The sequence below is a fragment of the Drosophila mauritiana genome, chromosome X, assembly GCF_004382145.1.
Source record: "Drosophila mauritiana strain mau12 chromosome X, ASM438214v1, whole genome shotgun sequence".
NCBI classification, from domain to species: domain Eukaryota; kingdom Metazoa; phylum Arthropoda; class Insecta; order Diptera; family Drosophilidae; genus Drosophila; species Drosophila mauritiana.
In genome coordinates this window covers 6,213,688-6,234,047 of record NC_046672.1, presented here as the reverse complement: position 1 = coordinate 6,234,047, position 20,360 = coordinate 6,213,688, and the positions used below count along the sequence as shown (strand labels likewise).

General features: G+C 44.3%; 1 protein-coding gene across 1 annotated transcript in view; it reads left to right on the top strand.

Annotated features, from left to right (window-relative positions):
• The window catches only part of LOC117147132, an 86,770-nt gene that overhangs the window by 49,134 nt on the left and 17,276 nt on the right, over positions 1 to 20,360 (top strand). The window contains 2 exon segments of the mRNA XM_033313910.1: positions 3,083 to 4,744; positions 7,401 to 7,479. Coding sequence (XP_033169801.1) covers positions 3,083 to 4,572 — 1,490 coding nt within the window. The 3' untranslated portion in view covers positions 4,573 to 4,744; positions 7,401 to 7,479.

The window sequence follows — 20,360 nt, the reverse complement described above, 5'->3', positions numbered from 1 at the left end:
GCACCATGCTCCAATGCCAGTATAATCGTTCACATTATTTCGAAAATCCGAAAACTAAATGCGAGCACTATGAGTTCTCCTCCAAAAAAAATGGAGGAAACGAACTAGAAAAATCTAAATAAAAAATAAATAAATATAATAAATAATAATAAATATAAAAAAATAAATAAAAAAAAAATTTGTTCTGCGTGTAATCTGTAATTAAAGCGAGACGGAGAATGTGAGGGGAGGAATCCACATTGCCCACTCAGCCATTGCTGCTTGACCTCGAGTCCAGTGGTGGGGCCACCTAACCTTCGACATTGTGCTCGTCGACCACCAGCCACCCAGTCACCCAGCCACCCATCCCCCTTCGGCCCCTCCTCCAATGGGTATGTTTGGTTTTATATTTGGAAATTTTTGTGACTCTCTTAATAGCTTTTTGTGAAAATTAATTTCTTAGCTATTAGAGGCTCTTGTCGTCTCCCCATTCACCCCCAACCTCCCATCACCCTCCCCCAAAGCCCAGACCCGCAACTCTGTCAGTGTAGGTGTAAGTGTGTATGTGTGTATGATGGAGAGTATTTTGTAATTACTTTATGCCCGAAAATTGCCGTAGTAAAATATTTCTCGCTGGCTTTTGGGTTGGATTTTACAGTCGCTTCGGGGCAGGGCAAAAAAAGGCCTTAGCGAAAATCAAAAGGGGAAGGGGGGAATGGTTTTAAGAGGTCCTTTGCTAGCGGGGAAGGGGGAAGGGGGTAGGACGTCACACGTTGACCCAGTCGCCTCCATGAAATTGCCCTTTTGTCGGCAACCGGCACTCAACTTTCACTAATGGAATCAAATGCCATGCCTAGCCACCGAAAGTAAACCAATTTAAGCAACCCAGATTCACTATGCATATGTACGTACATATGGTGTGGTCAGGTATTTGTTAAATAATTTAAGAGGACGACACAACTTTGTACTTTTCAGTTCATAAATCAGTGACGATTTTTTGCCATTAAAGCGACAGCTGAATTATTTGATCACTTCACTTCAATGCAACTATGTTTGTGCATATTAGTAACAACTTTAGTAAATTAAAATGCACATTTGTGAGGAGCAACACTTGAATGTGCCAGAAACATATGTCTACAGATCACGTTTCATGCCGGTCACTTATGGAAATAATTTACCCCTTTGGCAGTTAAAAATTTGTGGCACTCGACAGTTTCGTTAACGAATGCCACGTGGCCAATGAGTTGTCCAAGTCGTCTGCCATAATAGCTAAATTTGCCCAAGAACAAGGCCCTAAAAACTGACCAACTGACCAATGTTAGGTCCGGACGTGTGCACTTAACCCGTTCTTGCCCAACTGGCCCATTATCCACCCACCCATCTACCATCCATACACCAACGCCCATAGTCTCAATCTCCGGTCCCGGATTTCAATCCCCCAACATGGAAATCGTGTTACAGCTCCCCCGCTCTGGTTAAATGTGTATATGGCATGCAGTTTGGGGTAAACTTTTCCCGAAAATTGCCACGCATAATTGCCAGTTTTTGCTGCCTGAAAAGCGATGGGTGGTTATATTGTGACCACCCTTAACCCGTTAGAGAAATCTTCCAGCTAGTTGAAGAGGGTCGGGTGCGGGGGCGGGTGTGGGGGCGGTGTTGAAAAGGAGGGGCTTTATAGCCTGGTCGACATGTGTGCGTCGTTAGTTAGTTAGTTATAACTACATACAATTTTATGAACGCCATATTGTAAATGTTATAATTTTCACTAACAATTTTTCGCAACCGTTGCCGTCGTTGGCAAATGGGGGCGTGGCCCGCCACGCCCACATTTATGAACGATGGCCATGCGACGATGATAATTTTCAACAACTTTTACGTAGCGTGTGAAACACGGAACTCAAGAGGGTCTGAGTGGGTCTGGGTAAAGGTGGGGCAATGGGTGGGGCAATGGGTGGTCTGGGTGGATTCCCGGGAAAAGCCTACACATGCAACGACGTCCCAATCCTCCTCCTCCGTTTTCTTCCCTACGGCCATGCACTTAAACGTGCTTGGGATTTTAAAGTATTTTTTACATTACGGCTGGAAAAGCATTTTCTGTGTTTTTCAACTCCGATTTTTGTCGTGCTTTTTTGCTATTGTCGTTTGGATTTTTTATTTTTGTAGTAATAAAATGTAATACATACAGAGACTAACACACACACTTGCTCGGGCTACACTCACACACGCACAATTTTACTCAATTATAAAAGTTTCCACATTAAAAGTTCATTGCAGAGCCGAAAGTCTGGGCGAAACGAAAGTCCGAGGCAGAAAAGCACAGAGTTGTTGGGTTAGGTCGTGCCCACAGGAAGGAAGGCCTAGGAAGGACCTACCACAGGTCCTTATTTGGGTGCTGGTCTAGCTCCTAGCTGGCACCCAGTCTCTCGTTCCCATTCCCCATCCCTCATCCCCCATCCCCGAAACCCCACTTCCGATGCCCTCCGTTGCGCTCCAAAATCACCGGGTCTGGGCAAACAACATCAAAGCCAAAGTGTCTCCGACAGAAAAAGTTACGTTTTTTCTATTATTTGGCTCCTCTTTGAGGCCAGCCAGGGGGATCTTTGTTTGGTGGGGCCGGGTGTCGGTTGAATATGGAAAATGGGCAAAAAGGGGTCTGGGCGAAAAAGGTTGTTGTGCCACATGCACATGCCACACATGCCACTCTTTTTTCGGTTCAGCTTTTCAGTGAGCAAACGACGACTCTATCTGCCACTGCTAATCTGTATCTGTATCTGTATCTCTACTATCTGATAGTCTGACCTGCTAATTAGATAAAGGATAATGAACTGACCCAATGTTAAACTGGCAATGGCGGCACGTATGTAGCTAGCTCAGTTAACTCGGATCCACTTAGCGAGATTTCACTGTGCTCCTCCCAAACCAGAAACTTATTAATCGCATTATCTTCTGTGCTGAACATTTAAGGCAAACACAAAACACGTCGGAAAAACTGCAATGATTAAATCAAATCAAGCAGCAATCTTGACTAGATATATAATAATCCTAGTTAAATTCATGTAAAGTGTTGCAACTGCAAATTCATTGTTTATTCGATTTTTTCCAGGCTATGGCGGCATCTCACCGCGGACGCAGTGGGGCCGAGTGGCGGCATTGGTGTACGCCCTGTTCGGGATTCCCATCGTGCTGCTCTACCTATCCGCCATGGGCGAAGCGCTCTCGGCGGGAATGCGCTGCCTGTTCCGGCGCCAGCGTGTGAAGGGCGGACCTGGTGGCGGCCCCGGTGGCGGCGCCTCCGGTGGAGTGGGCTCGGGCGCAGGAGGAAGTGGTGGCGGCCGAAAGACGGACAAGAACAAGGGCCAGGGGCACTACGGCCACCAGAAGCTGCATCAGTACGGCCTGCCGCCGTCGGTGTACCAGCAGCAGCAGGCGCAGCAAGCGCAACAGGCGCAGCAACAGCAGGCGCAACAAGCGCAGCAGGCGCAGCAACAGCAGGTGCAGCCGGGCAAGAAATCCTCGGGCAATCGCCGTGGCTCACCCAGTGTTCCCATCTCCATCTGCGTGTGTGTGCTGCTCTGCTATGTGAGCAGTGGTGCGATTCTGTTTCACAAACTGCAGAACTGGAGTGTCCTGGAGTCGCTATACTTCTGCTTCACCTCGCTGGGAACCATTGGATTCGGTGAGATGGCGCCCAATGGTGCAGTGGCTCTCTACACGGCCTCCGCCTACATTCTGGTCGGCATGGCCGTGGTGGCCATGTGCTTCAGCCTCATCCAGACGGAGATCGTGCTGTGGCTGCGCCGGTTCAGCGTCCAGGATCACGTGATGCCCAAGGCCGAGGAACTGGCTCTAGTCACCGTGGCGGTCACGCCGAAACCCTCCTGACAGCGACCCAGTGCGGATCCCAGTCTGGGCGTCGGATTGGGAGTGGGTCTGGCCGGCGGCGCCTTGGGGCAGCCGCAGAACAATCTCGGCCAGCACCAGACCATGTTCTTTGGACCCGCCCACACGCTGACGCAGTACAGTTCGCTGCCGCGCAGGAGTCACCTGCAGGCGGCCAACAATTCCGGCGGAGGATCGGCCTTCCAGCGGAACACGCCCATCCGCAGATCGACGGGCATACCGGAGCACCATCTGGAGTACTTTGTGCCGCGCAGCATCAGTGAGTTCAATCTGTCGGGAGTGGGCGATCTCGCCCTGCCGCCACCACGTCGATACTCGCCCAATATGGTGGGTGGTGGTGGTGGAATGGGCGGCGGAATGGGCATGAATATGGGTGGCATGGGCATGAACATGGGCATGGGCATGGGCCTGCCACATGGCCTCCAGTTGGGTCCACCCCAGACGCTGCTCTGCTCGGCCACGCCCACTGTGCAGCAGCAACAGCAACCGCCTCCGCCGCCGGCACAACTGCAGATTGTCACCCTAAAGCCACGCAGCGAGAAGATGGTGACCTTCGAGGATGAGTCAAAGCAGGCGGTGGGCGGTGGAGCAGTTGGCGGAGGAGCCGGTGGCTCCGGCACGCCACCGCATTGTCCACACGGAGTGCCGACGACTCCGCGAAAATCGCCAGCCGTGGGCGATATATTCATGTGACCAGGAGCGCAGGACGAGGCGGCCCAGTTGGATGCAGCAATGCGATTGCGCGACAGCATCGATGATGCACTGTGTCCAAAAGCTGGACCGGCGCCAGGTGAAGTGATACGTGTCTAGAAAATCAAAGGAACATCAACACTCACTCACACATGCACACACTCACCAACACACTGTAAGTAAATGCACACACACACACGCGTATGAAACCAACTCTTTTTCGAAGCGAAAGGGAGTGGAACAAAAAACATTGCCTACTTTTGAGGGCCACTGCTCGCAACTTGAAGTTCATTGTGTTTTTCAGCATATACATAAGTATAAATAAAACATTGAGCAAATATTTAATGTTATGTGTGTAAATATAGCATACAGAAACCAGAAGGCAAACAACTAAAGTTGAGTCGCACTTTGCGACAGAACGAGAGAGTGAATTAAAATTAAAATTCTAAATGATAAATGCATAAATAATTGAATGCTGCGTGAGGGCGTTTTACGGTTAATGCCGTGGAACACGGATCCAGGAATTAATAAATACACTCAACCACACACACATGAACACGGACACACACACACACACACACACACACTATGAATAATAAATAGTGAGTGGGCGTGGCATTAGAGGGCGGGCAAGCAGAGCAAACAAAATGCAAATGAAAATGACAAATTGTATAAATACCAAAGGACAAAGTTTATTTAAGCGATTTGTTAGTTAGTTGCTCCTGCTCTCTCAGTTCATTTTTTTTTGTTTCGCCGTTTCTGGTTGCAAAATTTCAATTAGTTTTATTTGCTGTTTCGCAGGGCAAATATGTATAAATTTCCGGAAGGCATATTTTTTTCTATTTGCAAAATGCTGATGGTTTTATTTTCAGCCACGCCAAATGTTGTTTAAACTGTGCCAAGTAGAATCTAAATATTTTCTAGAAAATATAGTAACTTTTTTTTTTTAAACAATAACTAACTAACTGTACTAACTGTAAAGTAATTTTCCCATTTCCCACTGTCTTACGAACTGGTAAACGGTGCCAAGTTAAATGTAAAAATGCAACCCAATAATAGCAAATGTGTTTTTAAATGTAAAATCGCATTTTTACCAATCGAACTGTTGAATGTAGCCGTTAGTGAATAAGGTTCAAAGTGTTAAGTGTGTATAATATGAGTGTAAGATAAATGTGTCTGTATGTATGTGCTTGTGCCAAAGAGGGGAACCGAAAGTATTGTCAAAACTGATTGTTGAAGCTGACCTTTAATCCGACTAAATGCCACGTACAAGCGATCAACGAATTACCAGCGATTTATTTAAAAACTTTGGTGGCATTTAGCTTGAGTATTTCTAGCCGCCATTTTCCATCCGTTTGGCAAAACTCGTAATTTCCAAACCGCCCACTGGCAATTAGGTTTAAATACTTTTTAAATGCATTTTGATTGTAGGTAATTGAGCGCGTGAATGGCCATTTGTTGTTTGTTTCTGTTGGTTTTTGGCCTTGTTTTCAGTTGCCTGTGTTCTGTTGGCCGTTTTCTGTTTGGTGTTGCTGTTCTCCACTGACAGGACATCCAATTGGAGGGCTGTCAAGCGAGCGGAGCTCATTTGAGCGCGTTTTTGTTGCTTTCGCTGCTTTGCGGCAATTCATTTAAAATAAATTCAATTTGAGCGACCGCCAACGCCCACCGAGTGGGCGTGGCCGGCCGCCTGGTTGCATTTGTTAATTTTTGCCATATTCAATTTGTGGCATTCAATTAAAATAGTGAAATTAAACCAGATAGGATAGTCATCGCTCGTAAAACACAAAGCATGCCAACAACAACAAAAAAAAAAAAAACAAACAAACGAAAAAGAAGATTAATATAACATATAAATAAAGAAGTTTTTTAAAAATACAACATGCTGGACAACCTTCGATTTATGGGTTGTGGCCCCGCAGAGACTAATTGCAGAGCTCAAAACTTGGGTCATAGCCAAAGCCAATTCAGATAGATGTCTATGTAGTTAATAAGTAACTAACTAACTAACAGCCGAACGGTAATAGTATAACAAAAGAGCGATAAAACAAATATTGAAATTAAGCCAATGTAATTAAATTAAGTCCACTTCAACACGCATTCACACACACATACACACACACTCACACACTGACAGAGAGACAGAGAGAGCCACAACCACAGACAAATTAATACCATAAAGTAAACTAAATGTAACGATACTTTTTTTTTGTCAAATTCCTAGCACGGTAAGTTGAACTTTTAGGCTAACCGCATAGGCTCATTGCGAGTGGCAGTTAAGGATACTTACTCTAATTCATATGTACTCCTAGTCCACTAGATACACATACATATGCGTATACATATACATATACATATAGATATGTAGCCGTACACAAAACGAAACTAATCTAGCATTGAGAAAGGCAAATACCAATAAGAAATACCGCAGTTCGCATCACATATATATACATATACATATATATGTATACAAACATCTCTCTATATATAAACATATATATACAAGCCCAACCAAAAGAAAAGAGAAGAATAAATACATCATGAACAATTTAGTCAAAAATCAACAACTCTCTGTTTGTTTTTTCACTTGCGGCTCACATTAACAAATGCCGAAAGTCTGGAAGGGGATATACATATGTGTGTGTGTGTGGTCTTTTAGGTGATATATTTGCAGATTGTCAACAAGAGACCACATCTTAATGGGATCTATCTTTGTTTCTTTAAATATTTGGCATGGATTTATTTCAATATTTAGTTGGCTTCAGTGCTCTCGAATTTATTTTTATCATTTCTTTATTTTTTTTATTACATTTAATTTCGTCTGATTTCAGGTTTTAACGATCACAATCATCTTCGCATTTGGAATGCCCTGCCCACATTTGATACGCTCAGATACATCTGCCAGATTCGGTAAGTCATTGCAATTCAATATTATGATTAAGTAACATTTAATCGAAATTAAGACCAAGCCATTCGAAATTCCAAGAGTTGTGTCCATGGGCAATATTTTCTTTTCGGTTCAATTAATGAACCTATTTATGGCATGCCTTTTTCGGACAGGCTCGTTGAAAACTGAAACCAAAAACGTGAGGATGCATTACCAAAATCATCAAAAAGAAACAGCGAATTTATTGGAGCGGCAGAAAAGAGAGAGAGAGAGGGAAAGAGAGAGAGGGGGGGATGTGAATATCTTAAATTTAAATGAAATGCGCAGAATCAATTTGCGCGTTAATTGATAAAGATAAAAACGGACGAGTGCGAGTGCGATAGTCTGACCAATAAAAAAGGACTCCCTTCCGGTCGCTCTCTCCCTCTTTTTTTGTGAATTGTGAATTATTTAATCATTTAATTAGTGTTAATAATTTATAGCAAACAGCTTCGCAATCAATTTGCGTTTCTGCCTGTATCTGTAGCTGTATCTGTATCTGTATCTGTATCTTTGTGGCCATTTCGCTGCGCGTGTGCATTTTATGACAACTCTGGAATGAAATTTCACTTAATCAAGAATCGCATCCAGGTGTTCAACCGAATGGCTCTCTGGCTGTTGGTGTACGAGAGCCATTCTGGCCAGAGTTCAGATTCCGGCTTTTTGCCACATCAATTTAATTTACTTCTGACAAATATCTCCATATCCGGTCATCGCATTTACGCCAGCATTTCCCCCCATGGATTCTTCGCTCGAGTGTTTGTCGAACCTATAGACGAAATGTCAAGTGGAAAAGCATTAGCCCATCAAATGATGTGTAATGTACTCGACTGTCTCTCGAAATTAGCACGCCAATGCATACACATTTGAACGTTGCGCTCCATGGCTGTAAGCTCAACCTGACATGATAAATCGCCGCTCTATATAGGTTTTCATTAATTTCGAATGCATAACAAGAGTTCATCCAAGTGGATTTGATGTCTTCAATGGCCTCTATAGTGGCGAACTGCACTGTACTTGCATTGTTTGTACACATAGCCATCTGCTCGTTACATCCGAATGTTTGTGTAACATCACCGAATTACCTCAATTTACACAGATGGCAGGGCATTAAATTAATTTCGTCAAATGGCAAATGCGAGTGCGAGTGCGAGAGCTGCCAGAGCAGACTAATTCGACCAGGTGAAGTGGGATCAGTCGGTGAAATGGATGCACTTCTTGGATCGAAGTGGATTCAGATCCTTGGTAGCAAGTGCAGCCCTTGGATATAACTTAGATGGGGCAAAAACACACACACACACACGCTTACAGCAAAGTAATAAATTTCGCTTAAATGTTCTCCTTTGTTCGAGTCATTAAAATCGCATTTGGCAAAGGAAGGAAGCCAGTGGGTCCTGTATGTGACGACTCACTGACGAGAATGAGGATGAGCAAACTGGATGGTTGGGATGTTTGGATGTTGGGATGTTTGGATGCTTGGTTGTTTGGATCCTGGATGGTTGGGTGATGATGCTGATGATGGTCTCCATCTTCTTGGCAATGCGTTGCCATTAACGTTGACTGCTACGTTGTCAACACACTTGACATATAATTTGATTACGCATACGCATTTTATTAACTCATTTTCAGCGCAACCATCCGCCCCGTTGGCCCGTTCCGTTCGCATTCCGTCCCGATTGCGATATGATATACTTACAAGCAAGAGATATGCCTGGCCCATTAACGGTTACGTTGCGTCGGCTCTGCGGCTTTCAAGTGCCCCTGAAAAGCGACTGAAAAACACCCACATTTCCCCATTATTCCGGTAGCATATTGTCTGAGTCAATTACAACAACTCGCGTCTGGCGATGGCAGCGATCGCAGCTATGTGTGTGCATGGCGAGCGCCTTCGATGGGCGGACCATCTCTAGGATAAGCCCGCAGGGGGTGGCAACTAATTTCTTTTTACAACTGTAGCAGTTCCTCAGCTTTATGGAAAGGCAAAAAACCCACACATGCACACACACGCTGCCTACACTAAGGCAAAAAACTCGAGTGGTTTTTGAATCCAAAATGCTCAGTATTCTGCAGCGGGAAAGCCTTAAAGCTAGCGGAGATTAAAAGAGATGGCATTTGATGCACGGAAGGATGCTCTTTAAGTCGAGATTCCCAAATGCCAAGCCAAGGTGTGGAAAAGTATGTAATTAAGTTGCCAATTGAAGGATAACAGGATAACGTGAAATGTGTCATGCGATTGTTTCGAAATTAAGGTGTTCCTTCAAATGACTAACCTCGCTTTGATTAACTCACTTGAATATCTCAAAAATACAGTCAGAGTGGATTAGGGATTTAGTCGCAATTGCCGCTCCTTTGGGACCATGTTTTTCTCGCCGTGCAGATGTTTGCAGAGCCTCAAACAGCTGCTGCCAGGCCAAGCCAAGCCAATAACCCAAAGGAGAGCAGCCACGAGGAGTCGGAGCAAACTGTTTACTTGGAACAGACTGTCCTCACACACACATACATACACACACGCATACCACACACTAGAAAGGACCAAGGACGTTATGGTCGGGGGGAAGGAACGAAGGAGCCCGGGAACCGCAAAACTTATGCCTTGGCCCAGCAGCAGCCATTGAAAAGTCGTTAGCAAAACGTCAGACAACACACGGCATTTGGCCAAAAGGATGCGGCTGCTGCTCCTACTGCTCCTTGGGATCTTTGCAGTCCTTGGAATCCTCGCCATACTAAGGATACGGCTGCGGGGTCCTGGCTTTGCAACTTTGCGGCGTGGCAACCGAAGGGGCCCGCCATAAAATAGAGCCAAGTAACCAGCTAAACTCTTGATGGAGCTGCAAAACGGGGCTGCAAGACAAACATCAACAAAATTCCATCGTCGTCGGTAAGTTAACCCTGACTGGGGATTATGACGATTAAAGTTAGTGCATAACTGTCCCCCAAGTTAGTTGATAAAAAGGGAGATACCTGGGCGAGCATAAGTTTTTCGATCGGTGGCAAGAGATTAAAGCACAATTTGTTAGTCGAATGAGAGGTGGAGAATGAGATAGAGAGTGAGATGGAGGGCAAGAGGAAACCGCTCTGGTCAGTTGATTTGGGGCTTCCCGGGGGAATTGTGGCCCAGAAATTGGGGCTCCCAATTGGAGTACCATTAACCCGCAGCTAATATCGCTTCAAGCCCAACTAATGGGTGCAAAAGGAAGGGGTGAAGTGGCGAAAGCCAAGTCTTGCGCAACCAAATTAAAAGTCCTTGCTGTTCTCTCTCTCCTTTCCGCTTTCTCCGTTCTTCTATCTCTTTTTTTTTGGCCACTTCCGGTCCGGGCCAAGTGCAGCCATTTTGCGTACGCCCATAAATCTATTAAGACAATTTGGCAAAGGCAAAGCAGCCCAGGAAAGTAGAAACTTTGTCTACATATATTCTGTTCTGTTCTGTCCTGTTCTGCTCTGGTGTGGTCTTTTTATTTTACTTATATTTCTTTTAGATTTCATTTTATTTTTCGGTGGAGCGCATCCAGCGCCAAAAGCAACCGCACAAAATCTGAAACGCAGCAGGGAAAACAGGGAAAATCGGGCAGATTCGAGCTGCTAAGGAGGTGAAGTGGCTGAAAGGACGAAGGCGGAGCAAACAAAAGTAAACTTGCCTGCTTCCTCTTCATTTTTTATTCGCATTTTTTAAGTACTGTCAAGGGTATCGCTATCTTACGTCCTATACACACACACACACACACACACGCACTCGCAGCTCGGTGATTATATGACAAGCTGCTGGAGCTTTACTTTGCACTTGGCCAAAGAAAGGAGGAATTACTCACTAATTTGGTTCCTAATTTGCGTAATTATTTTCTCCCGCCCTTATAGATAAAATGGGTTAAGTTGTAGACGCTCTAACTTGGTCTTGGATACATATTTACTCAAAGCAATACAGTATTTTGTTCAGTGCAGCGCGTATGCTGAACCTGAAGCCGAAGCTGATCCCCTGGCCCATTCCATGCCAGCCATGCAAACAAGCTGCGCTTGGGCGTGGCGCACGGGGCGTATGGGTAATGGATAATGGGTACTGGGTATCTCCAGCCTCTCAATACAAGTTATATATATTCTTTTTTTTTTTTTTTTTTGCTCCCCGACTTGATTTACTCCCCCAGCCGAACCCACTTGGTTCCGTTTATGTCAACTTGGCGCGAAGTTGCTGGCTGTGACTGCAAGATACTGTCATTATATATATGTATGTATATATATAGTATACATACATATGTATATAGGGCCCAGCCCGCCCGGAAAACCCAACTCTGCCGCATTCTGTAATAATCTATCAAAAATTGTACGCAAACAAAATGTGATTTTGCTCCACGTGCTCTGCATATCGCTCCTTTTTTTTTTTCTTGTCGCACACTTTTCCTCAGGAAAAGGATTTTTCTACTCTGCATAAATTTTGTTCTGGCATTTGGCAATTGATGGCACTGCAAAAAAGTTGAAAAAAAAACAACTGGAAATGATTTTTTAAAATCCCCATTTGTTGCATAATTCTATGGGTTCCTTTTGTTAATTAATAAAAACTCATGGAATTTCATATTTGTGATGTATTAAATAATAATCTTCGGATTTATGCTTGTTTAAATCCCGCAGAAAATCGCTTAAAATGTCTGTTAAAAGTTGAGTTGTTAAAGTGTGGTACATTTTTTGCCGTGTAAGATGTGTGCAAGCAATGGTTGTTTGCCCATTTCAAGATTGTGATTGAGTTGAGTTGAAATGGGTTGAGATGGAGGAGGGGCAGCATGCAACTGGTTGAGATTGCATTGGAGACCCTGCAGATGAGGTCCTGGGCGAAGTCCCTTGGCCGCAGGTTTTGCCCATTGCGTAGTCATTCCCAAGAGGTGGAAAATTTGTGGTTTAATTATCGGTTGCTTTGCATTAAGCTAGGATATTTGGTCATTTTTTTAAAGAACTTCCATGGCCAGGTGAAACATGTAAAGTAGTTGTGAGCCACTCACTTATCTACTGGTAATGTAGATTCGTTGTCATTCTGGAAAAAAGCCATAAAGTGAAGAGGGGCTCGAGAGATGACAGGCTCCAAGGGATCCAACTTTTTGCTACCCTAAAGTTGCCAAACATTCTAGACCTCCTCAAATGACTTGCCACCAAAAAAGGATAAAACCTGAAAAGAAGACAATGTTGCTGGTGAATATATATCTTTCACATATTTTAGTTGCCGATTAAAAAGCGAGCCAAAAAACCAAAGTTGGTATTAAGTTCTCTCTTAGCAGGACATTTGAGGCGTCAGCCCTCGGATTTCGGCAGCCTTTCGTGTTTTATTTGCGGGCTGTGTTCAATCTGTTGAACTTTGTGCCATAAACAACTTTGCTTTAATCGATTCTGATTCGATTTGAGAATCTGACTTTGAATCGCTTTTTAAATCGTTTTTGTTCGAAAGTTTTTTGGCATATCTCCCGCCGCCGTTGCCATTCCCCCCTGCCACCCCCCTGCTACCCCTTGCTACCGTGCAACCCGCTCAATCTGTCACTCAATCTCCCTGGAGGCGACTCTGCAACATTACTTTCGTGGCACTTTTTTACCAAAGCGGCAAAAGTTGAATCGCAACCAGAACTTTTGCAGCGTCACATATGCACGCGTCTCTCTCTGTTGCCATCTATCTGTCTCGCTCGCTTTGTTCGTCAGCAGATTTTGGATGCTGCAACATCTTTGGTTACACTCAAAATGAATCGAATGAACGCAGTCCACCGCGTTGTTGGCACACTGAGAGAAAATATTCAGGCATTGCGATCTGATCTGATGGATTTCAGAAGAATCTCGCGTAATCTGCTCTGTTGTTTACATATTTCATGTATGAATAATTTGTAGTGTATCGTTTCCGAAATTAATAATACAATTGGTAAATATTTTTTGGGACATTTTGCTGACCAAATTGCGTTGAGTCATAAACTTTCGAGATAAGTGCTTCCTGTCTGTATCAAATTGATTTATTGCCAAACATAGTAAAAACCGTTTTTCCCTTCCAACTACATATCACATAATTTTTCAAGTGCAGCGACCAAAGAGTTTGGAACTTTAAAGGAAAGAATCGAATGAAGGAGGGGATAACTGCAAAGCAAGTGCAAAACAAAAGTCGAGTGAGGAGTAAACAAATCTTCGCGATACAAAAGATGCCACAAAGATTCAGATACAGTTGCAGCTGCAGATGCAGATACATGTGCGGATGGGGAAGACGCTGCTGCGAAAGAGACAGATAGCCGTGCAGCGAAAGAGACAGCAGCATGAGACTGCAATTTGTGGGCACAGATGGGAGCGAGAGTCAACCAAAGTGAAATCCTATAGAAATTGCATTTGCGGCAGCAAAAATTTGAATTGCAATTGCGCTCACACACACGGATGACCCCCGACCTCATCCGCATTTCCACTTCTCCTCTGCTCCGCCGCATCCCGGGACTCCACTCCTGAATCCAGTATCCACTATCCAGCATCCAGCATCCAGCATCCAGTGCGGTATCTCTCCTTGGTTCTCCTTGGCTTTTTGCTCAGGGTCCAAGCCGTCCAGCTCAGCTCGTTTATCAAAGCCAACGCTTTTGAATTTGTGAAATGTCTTTTCCGCTTTCCTCGCTCCTGCGGCCAGTTCTTGGCTTTTCTATAGAACGAGGGGGTTGGTCGGGGCGAGCGGTAAAAGCTGGAAAAGCGGGAAAAGCGGGAAAAGCTCGGGGTGAAAAGCAGGAAGTATAGTTGCAAATTACGTTGGCTATGTCGCTTAGTTTTTCCGATTCGAATGCGCGAACATGACAAATAGATTAGCCAAAAACTTGGACACAAGGCCGAAAGGAAAGTGGTGGCAAAAGTCGCGGGATGGGTTGGGAAAATTCGTTGGAAAAAGGGACAGGCACTGGACAGGAAGTCGCCCGTAATGATGACGGGTGCAGCTGCAATTAGGGCAAGGCTTTTCCCCTACAACACCCTACCCACCCCCCACCACCAGGACCACCAAACCAGCCATCCGGCTGTCAAACGCATGAAAAATGTGCAACATTTTGCCGCGCTCCCAGCAGACGCTTTAAGTAATAACAATTTCGCGGCCAGCGAGTACGAAAGTGGAGTGAGGGGGTGGAGCAAAAAACCATATCATCTACCAAAAAACAAAGTCAAAAATAACAAGTGACCGGAGGGCATACGTCTGATCTATGGGCCATATCCATGTCCGTCCGGCTACCATATTCCCATATTCCATCTGTCACCGCTGCAGCATTTTATGGCTATTCATTTTTATGCAACATGGCCAATTGATGGCCGTAATTGCTTTTATTTCCTCCAAAACCTACGGGGGGTAAAGGGATCGGATCGGATGGGATGGGACTGGATTGGATTGGATGCGAATGGGAATGGGAATGCTCTTGCTGCACAAATGGCGACAAATGTGGAATCAATTACATACTGTCAACTAGGGTTCTGAAAGCGGATATAGATGCAAAGGGTTTTCAGCTGAAGGGCGTAGAAAAACAAAACACAAGTCACTGAATTGACACATTTCGTTGGCCCAAAAGGGAATTTTCCACACGAAATTGCTGGAAATATTAACTGCGGAAAGAATTAATTTTAACTTTCGCTTGGATTCAAAGTTTTCTGATACTTACAAAATAAGTACTGATATCAAATGTTTTACACGAAGATTTATTATTGAAACTCGACAGCTAATAGAATCACGTAAATGAATCACTGATGAAAATAAATGCCTGCAAAATAATTAAATTGAAAGTAGTGTCACGGATTTCAAATTTGGAAGAATATCCCCCTTTTCAACACTGAGACTTTGCAAATTATCGCCTTTCGCCAACACGAAAATCACTTCGATGGGAAACTAAGCCCACCGACTATCAGCACTTTGCTAAAAGAAAAAACCAGGCAAATACAACTTATAAATAGTTTTACTTGAGTAGCGAAAATTGAAAAACCAAAGCGGGCCCAAAAAAATAAATATATATGTACATATATATTATATATATCTATATATATGGAGGGATTGCAAAAGTGGATGAAGCAAAAGAGAAGTGGAGGGCGATGAAGAAACGGAGCAAAGACAGCCAGAAATAATAAAATAGGAAAACTTTTAGCGGCGCATTAAGTAAACCGAGAAACTGCGACTATGCGGTTGTCCTTGAGGCTCCGCTCAAGTGGGCGGCGCTGGGCGTTTGTGGGAGTGGCAGGCAGTGCGAAAATGTGCTGCTAACTTAAATTTATGCGACACGCCGACCAGGAAGTAAAGGAGCCCTACAAAATCCGAAAAAACCAAAGCCGAACACAAAAAAAAAATGAAACCAAAACTCGCATAAAATTCAAACGCAAGCGAAAACTTTTTGCCCAGCTCAAGCGAAAAAGCAGGTTCTTTGGGCCAAAAAATAAAGGGCGCTGCGATCCGTTTGCTGCCCCTGGAAAAGTGAGCCACCGCTGGACACCAAATGCCGAACCTTGTTACCCTCAATAGGCCAAGAACAATACAACACTGCTACAACTACAACTACAGTGTGGTAGGAAAATGGGGCGGGCGGTGAAAATCTGGGGGGTGGAAAATTGTGAGGGGGGGGGGGGGTCTAAGGGGGCAGAGCTGTTGGCATCGGCGACATTTTGATTTATTTATGCCGACACCAAACGGCGGCCAACTGAACCGTCCTGTATGAATACGTATAAACTATGGCCCGGTCGCATGTGAGGAGGATTTTGGTAGCGTCGTTCCAGGCTCCTGACACAATCAGTTAATGGTGGAACCCCATCGACGAGGACTCCACATTCGGGTAGGGAAAATTAATAACTTTTAAAGGGGCAGCTTGAATTGGGATTAAGCGAGCGGACTCACATGCAAAATATCATATAGCCTTGTAAGTATGATACAAGTCGAGAGCCTATAAAACGGTTCAAGGATATATTATATATATTTTTCAATTTTTTTCAATTAAGTACAATTGGGTGTTTAGATGACATTTCCACGTCACAAGCTAGCAAAGTCCGTTGAGTCAGAAAGCCAGGAAATTATGATTTCAGTTCGTCGGCTAAATGCTGTGAACCGCATGGACGCCAGGATCTGGTCCCTCAGCTGCTGCTGCAATCTGCGGGTTGGGGATTTCAAAAACGGTTTTGGGTTTTGGGTTTTGGGGACACGAGTCGCTGGTTCGATTTCGGTGCGCTTGGCTCGCTCATTTGGTTTTCCGTTTGAATTTCCTTTGCACTCTATGAAATTTCAACTTGATTTCCGTCGGGGCATTTGTTACTTATATTTTTAGCTCTCCGCCTGGCCACTTGTATTCGTGTATTTGTATTTGTGTGTGTGTGTGTGGTTCATTCGCAGCCCTTCACACACCCATACACCCACACAGATGTTGACACCTACCGCCGACGACAGCTGCTTCACACCCACATCCAAATCAACATCCTCATACCCATTCCCATCCACATCGACACTCGCACTCCCATGTGATGCTTGTGCCTGTGCCCCCTGTGTCCTGTCCATCCGTGTGTATGTGTATGTGTATGTGAATGTGAGTGTGTATGTGTATTTGTTTGTTGATTTGGCTTAGTAGTTACCAGGAGTCTGGCCTTGATGGCAAAAGAGTCCTGGCAGGGAAAAATACATAGAAAAGCGGAACAGAACGACCCGACTATTGGCTACCTGTCGATCTATTGTTGGTATGCTTGAATAAATCATTAACATTTTCAATCGTTTGATGTTATATACGCAATGTTCAAGATCCTTTTAAAGTGACCAATGTAAAACTTACAGCTGGTATAGTTTGTTCGGAATGATATGTAAATGTCAGTCTGTCATGCAAAAAATATACAAATAACCCTTGTAAGGGGTACGAAAATACGAAATATACAAATGCAGAAACATATAGCCAATTTGAGGAATCCGCTTAAGTGCGACATTGATTTCCGCCACTGATACCCAACACATGTCGACCCGGCAAAAGCTTATGAAGAGAGGATATAGAAAAGTGGAAAGTAGGTTTCCATTTGGTGTGCTGTACACCTAGAGCCCAAACATTTGGCCAGAGAAATGACCTAATTACAATTTTAAATGCCCACTCGAAATATGGGTCCCAGCATCGAAGGAAACCGAGTGAGTGCCTCTCAAATTTGCTGCACATTTAATGAGGATTTGCCGTGCGATGGGAGCGCATTGATTTTGTTGCGGTTTCTCCAAGTGTAATAGAGCGCTTCACAGGATTCACGCAGTTGGTCACACACGAGCTGACATTTCGAGAGTGTCCCAGCCCAACCTCAGTCTGGATTTTGGATGGCGCCTGCGGCAATTGCAAAACCTATGGATGCGGGGGGATGGCCGAGAAGTGTATCCATAAAATATTGTTGCCAACCGATTTTCACATGCAAAGTTTCTATTCCTCTTTTCGCAACTCCATCTGCAGGGTATAGTGGTTCCATGGGAAAGTTTGCCACTTGAATGGTGAGATTATATTATCAATTTCTAAAATGCCAGTTATATGAACAACATATGACTACATATTCTTAGTTTTTTTTATTTAATTTAAGAGTATATCATAGTTAGCTTTCCGACTTTTGGGTTTTTGTTACTGGCATCTGAAATTTCAAGTAGAATTTGTGGGTGCTTTTCCGATTTAAGCGGGTTAGTCCGTGAAGAAAAAGGGGGAAGGTGAAGGGAGGCGAGTCGGCGACAAGTTGGCCAGGGGAAAATACGAGATGGCATTAATAACTTAGCAATTGTATTGGGCCGCAGTTGCAGACGCAGCAAGGCCAACTGCAGCAGCTGTACTCCACTTCTCCACGCCAAAGGTTGATGAGGGAGGGAAGGGGGTGGGTGGTGTGGTTGCCCCAAAGTGGGCGGAGGTGTTGCACTGGTCAAGAAGTGGGCGTGCTCTGGAAGACTTATGTCTGGGCCAAAGCCCAGGCGAGATTGAGCCAGCCTGAGACCGGCAGAGCCCGGCAGGTTGATTGATGGCCTGGAACGGAATGAAATTGAATGGAATGGAACCCTGGGGAATTATTCAGACGCTGAAACAAAGGAAGCAGGAGGACAATCTATGGGAACAACTAGATGCAATGACCTGATCTGAAATCAAAAGATTAATCAACGAAAGAAGGGCAGAAGCTCTGAGGCTGAAAGCCAAACTAGATACATTTGTGCATATGGCCGAAAGCACCGAGAATCGTTATATTTAAATTATTCATTTGGTATAAATCATTTGCTTTGGGCTTAAACATATGACAGGCGAATGCAGAGAGCCAAATGAAATCGACTGGCATTAATTGGGGATTAAGGACGTAATTATATTTTTACAAAACCATAACATATTTAGATTTCAGCCAGCCGCTGACCAGAGAAATCAAGGCAAATTACATATTAGCACATTTAGCCGGAAATGAAACGGTCGAGGATTAATTAGGGATTAGTGGTGGGGTGGCCAGTGCTATACTTAGCCACTATTTAGCAATGCTGATGTGTGGAGTTCTTTCATCAGCCCGCTAAGTTGGTGATATATGAGGACGCAAGGAGACACGGGTCAAAGGTCAAACGGTGTGCCAGACACTCAGTCATCCGCAAGTCAGTTCGTCATAGACAGGCGACCGCCTTTCAATCAACCCCATACATACCACCTACCAGCACACACACACACATAGCACCCCCCACAAAGTACCCAATAAACCCGGCGGGTTCCCTTTTAGCCACGATGATTAATTGCGGCCCCGGCATGCTAACAATGTTAATTTGTCATATACGCGACGGCACTTCCGCCGGCAAAATGGGTGGCCCGAATGGAAAAAAAGCTGAAGGAATCAAATTAAAAATGTATAATCGCTGGGGGAGCACATAAAAGTACAGAACAGAATACAAAAAAACAGAAAAAAAAGAAATATGAGCAGGGCACCAGATTGAAGAGCAATCAAATCAATAATTCATGCTATGAAAACGTTAAGAGTAACGATAATGCCCGGAGTCGAGTCGTCGGAATGACTGGAGAACCCGTCTTGAGGTCGAATTTTTATCCGGAGGTCGTTGGGCGGGTTAAGCAAATGTACATTTTCAATGACAACGGTAAGTGCATGTAAATGCAGGCGATGACAATGTCGAAATGGGGGCTAAAAGGGTGGGGGTATGCACAGACAACAGATACACACACACACCCGCAACTGCAAGTGCAATTCAAATAAATTTTCATCTATTTCGGTTTTTGGGTTATGCTTACATTTCCACATTTTCTCCGTTCTTCTTCCTGGGAATCCGCAGCACTTACCACTGTGGCTGTATTTAAATACTTGCACGATTTCCGGTTGTTAGCGCAGCTAAGTTTCAAAATGGCTGTCACACACACACACACACACACACACACACACACGCTCTCTCTCGCAAACATAGACACACAGACACACGCCAATTTTCGTAGCACACTTTTGAGCGCACTCATCGACATCGACATTGGACATGCATTGTTTTTCGCCACTGCTGATTTTCACAATTTGCTCTTGCAAATATGGCAAAACGCTCCGAAAGCAAAATGAACGGTGCACCGGGGAAAATGTGTAACATGAAACAAGTTATTTTCCATTTTTAAACATTAATGGATTTGCGTGCATATAGAACGACCACAGGCAAACTGCCCGAAAACTACTGAAAATGCTAAAGTTTCTTCTCTCTCAACGTTTTCGTTTGAATTTCAGGTTTTAAGACTTATTCCAAGGGAAAAGCTTAATAGTTTTTTCTTTTTGGGTAACTTCCTAAAAGATATTACCCTAAAAACAGCTGCAAAATGACAGCTCATAGCTTTTCCGCATGTAAACAGGTCTTGATGTTTGTTGGCTTACCAAATATTTCCTATTGCATAAGTGTCAAAAAAAAAAGAAGAAA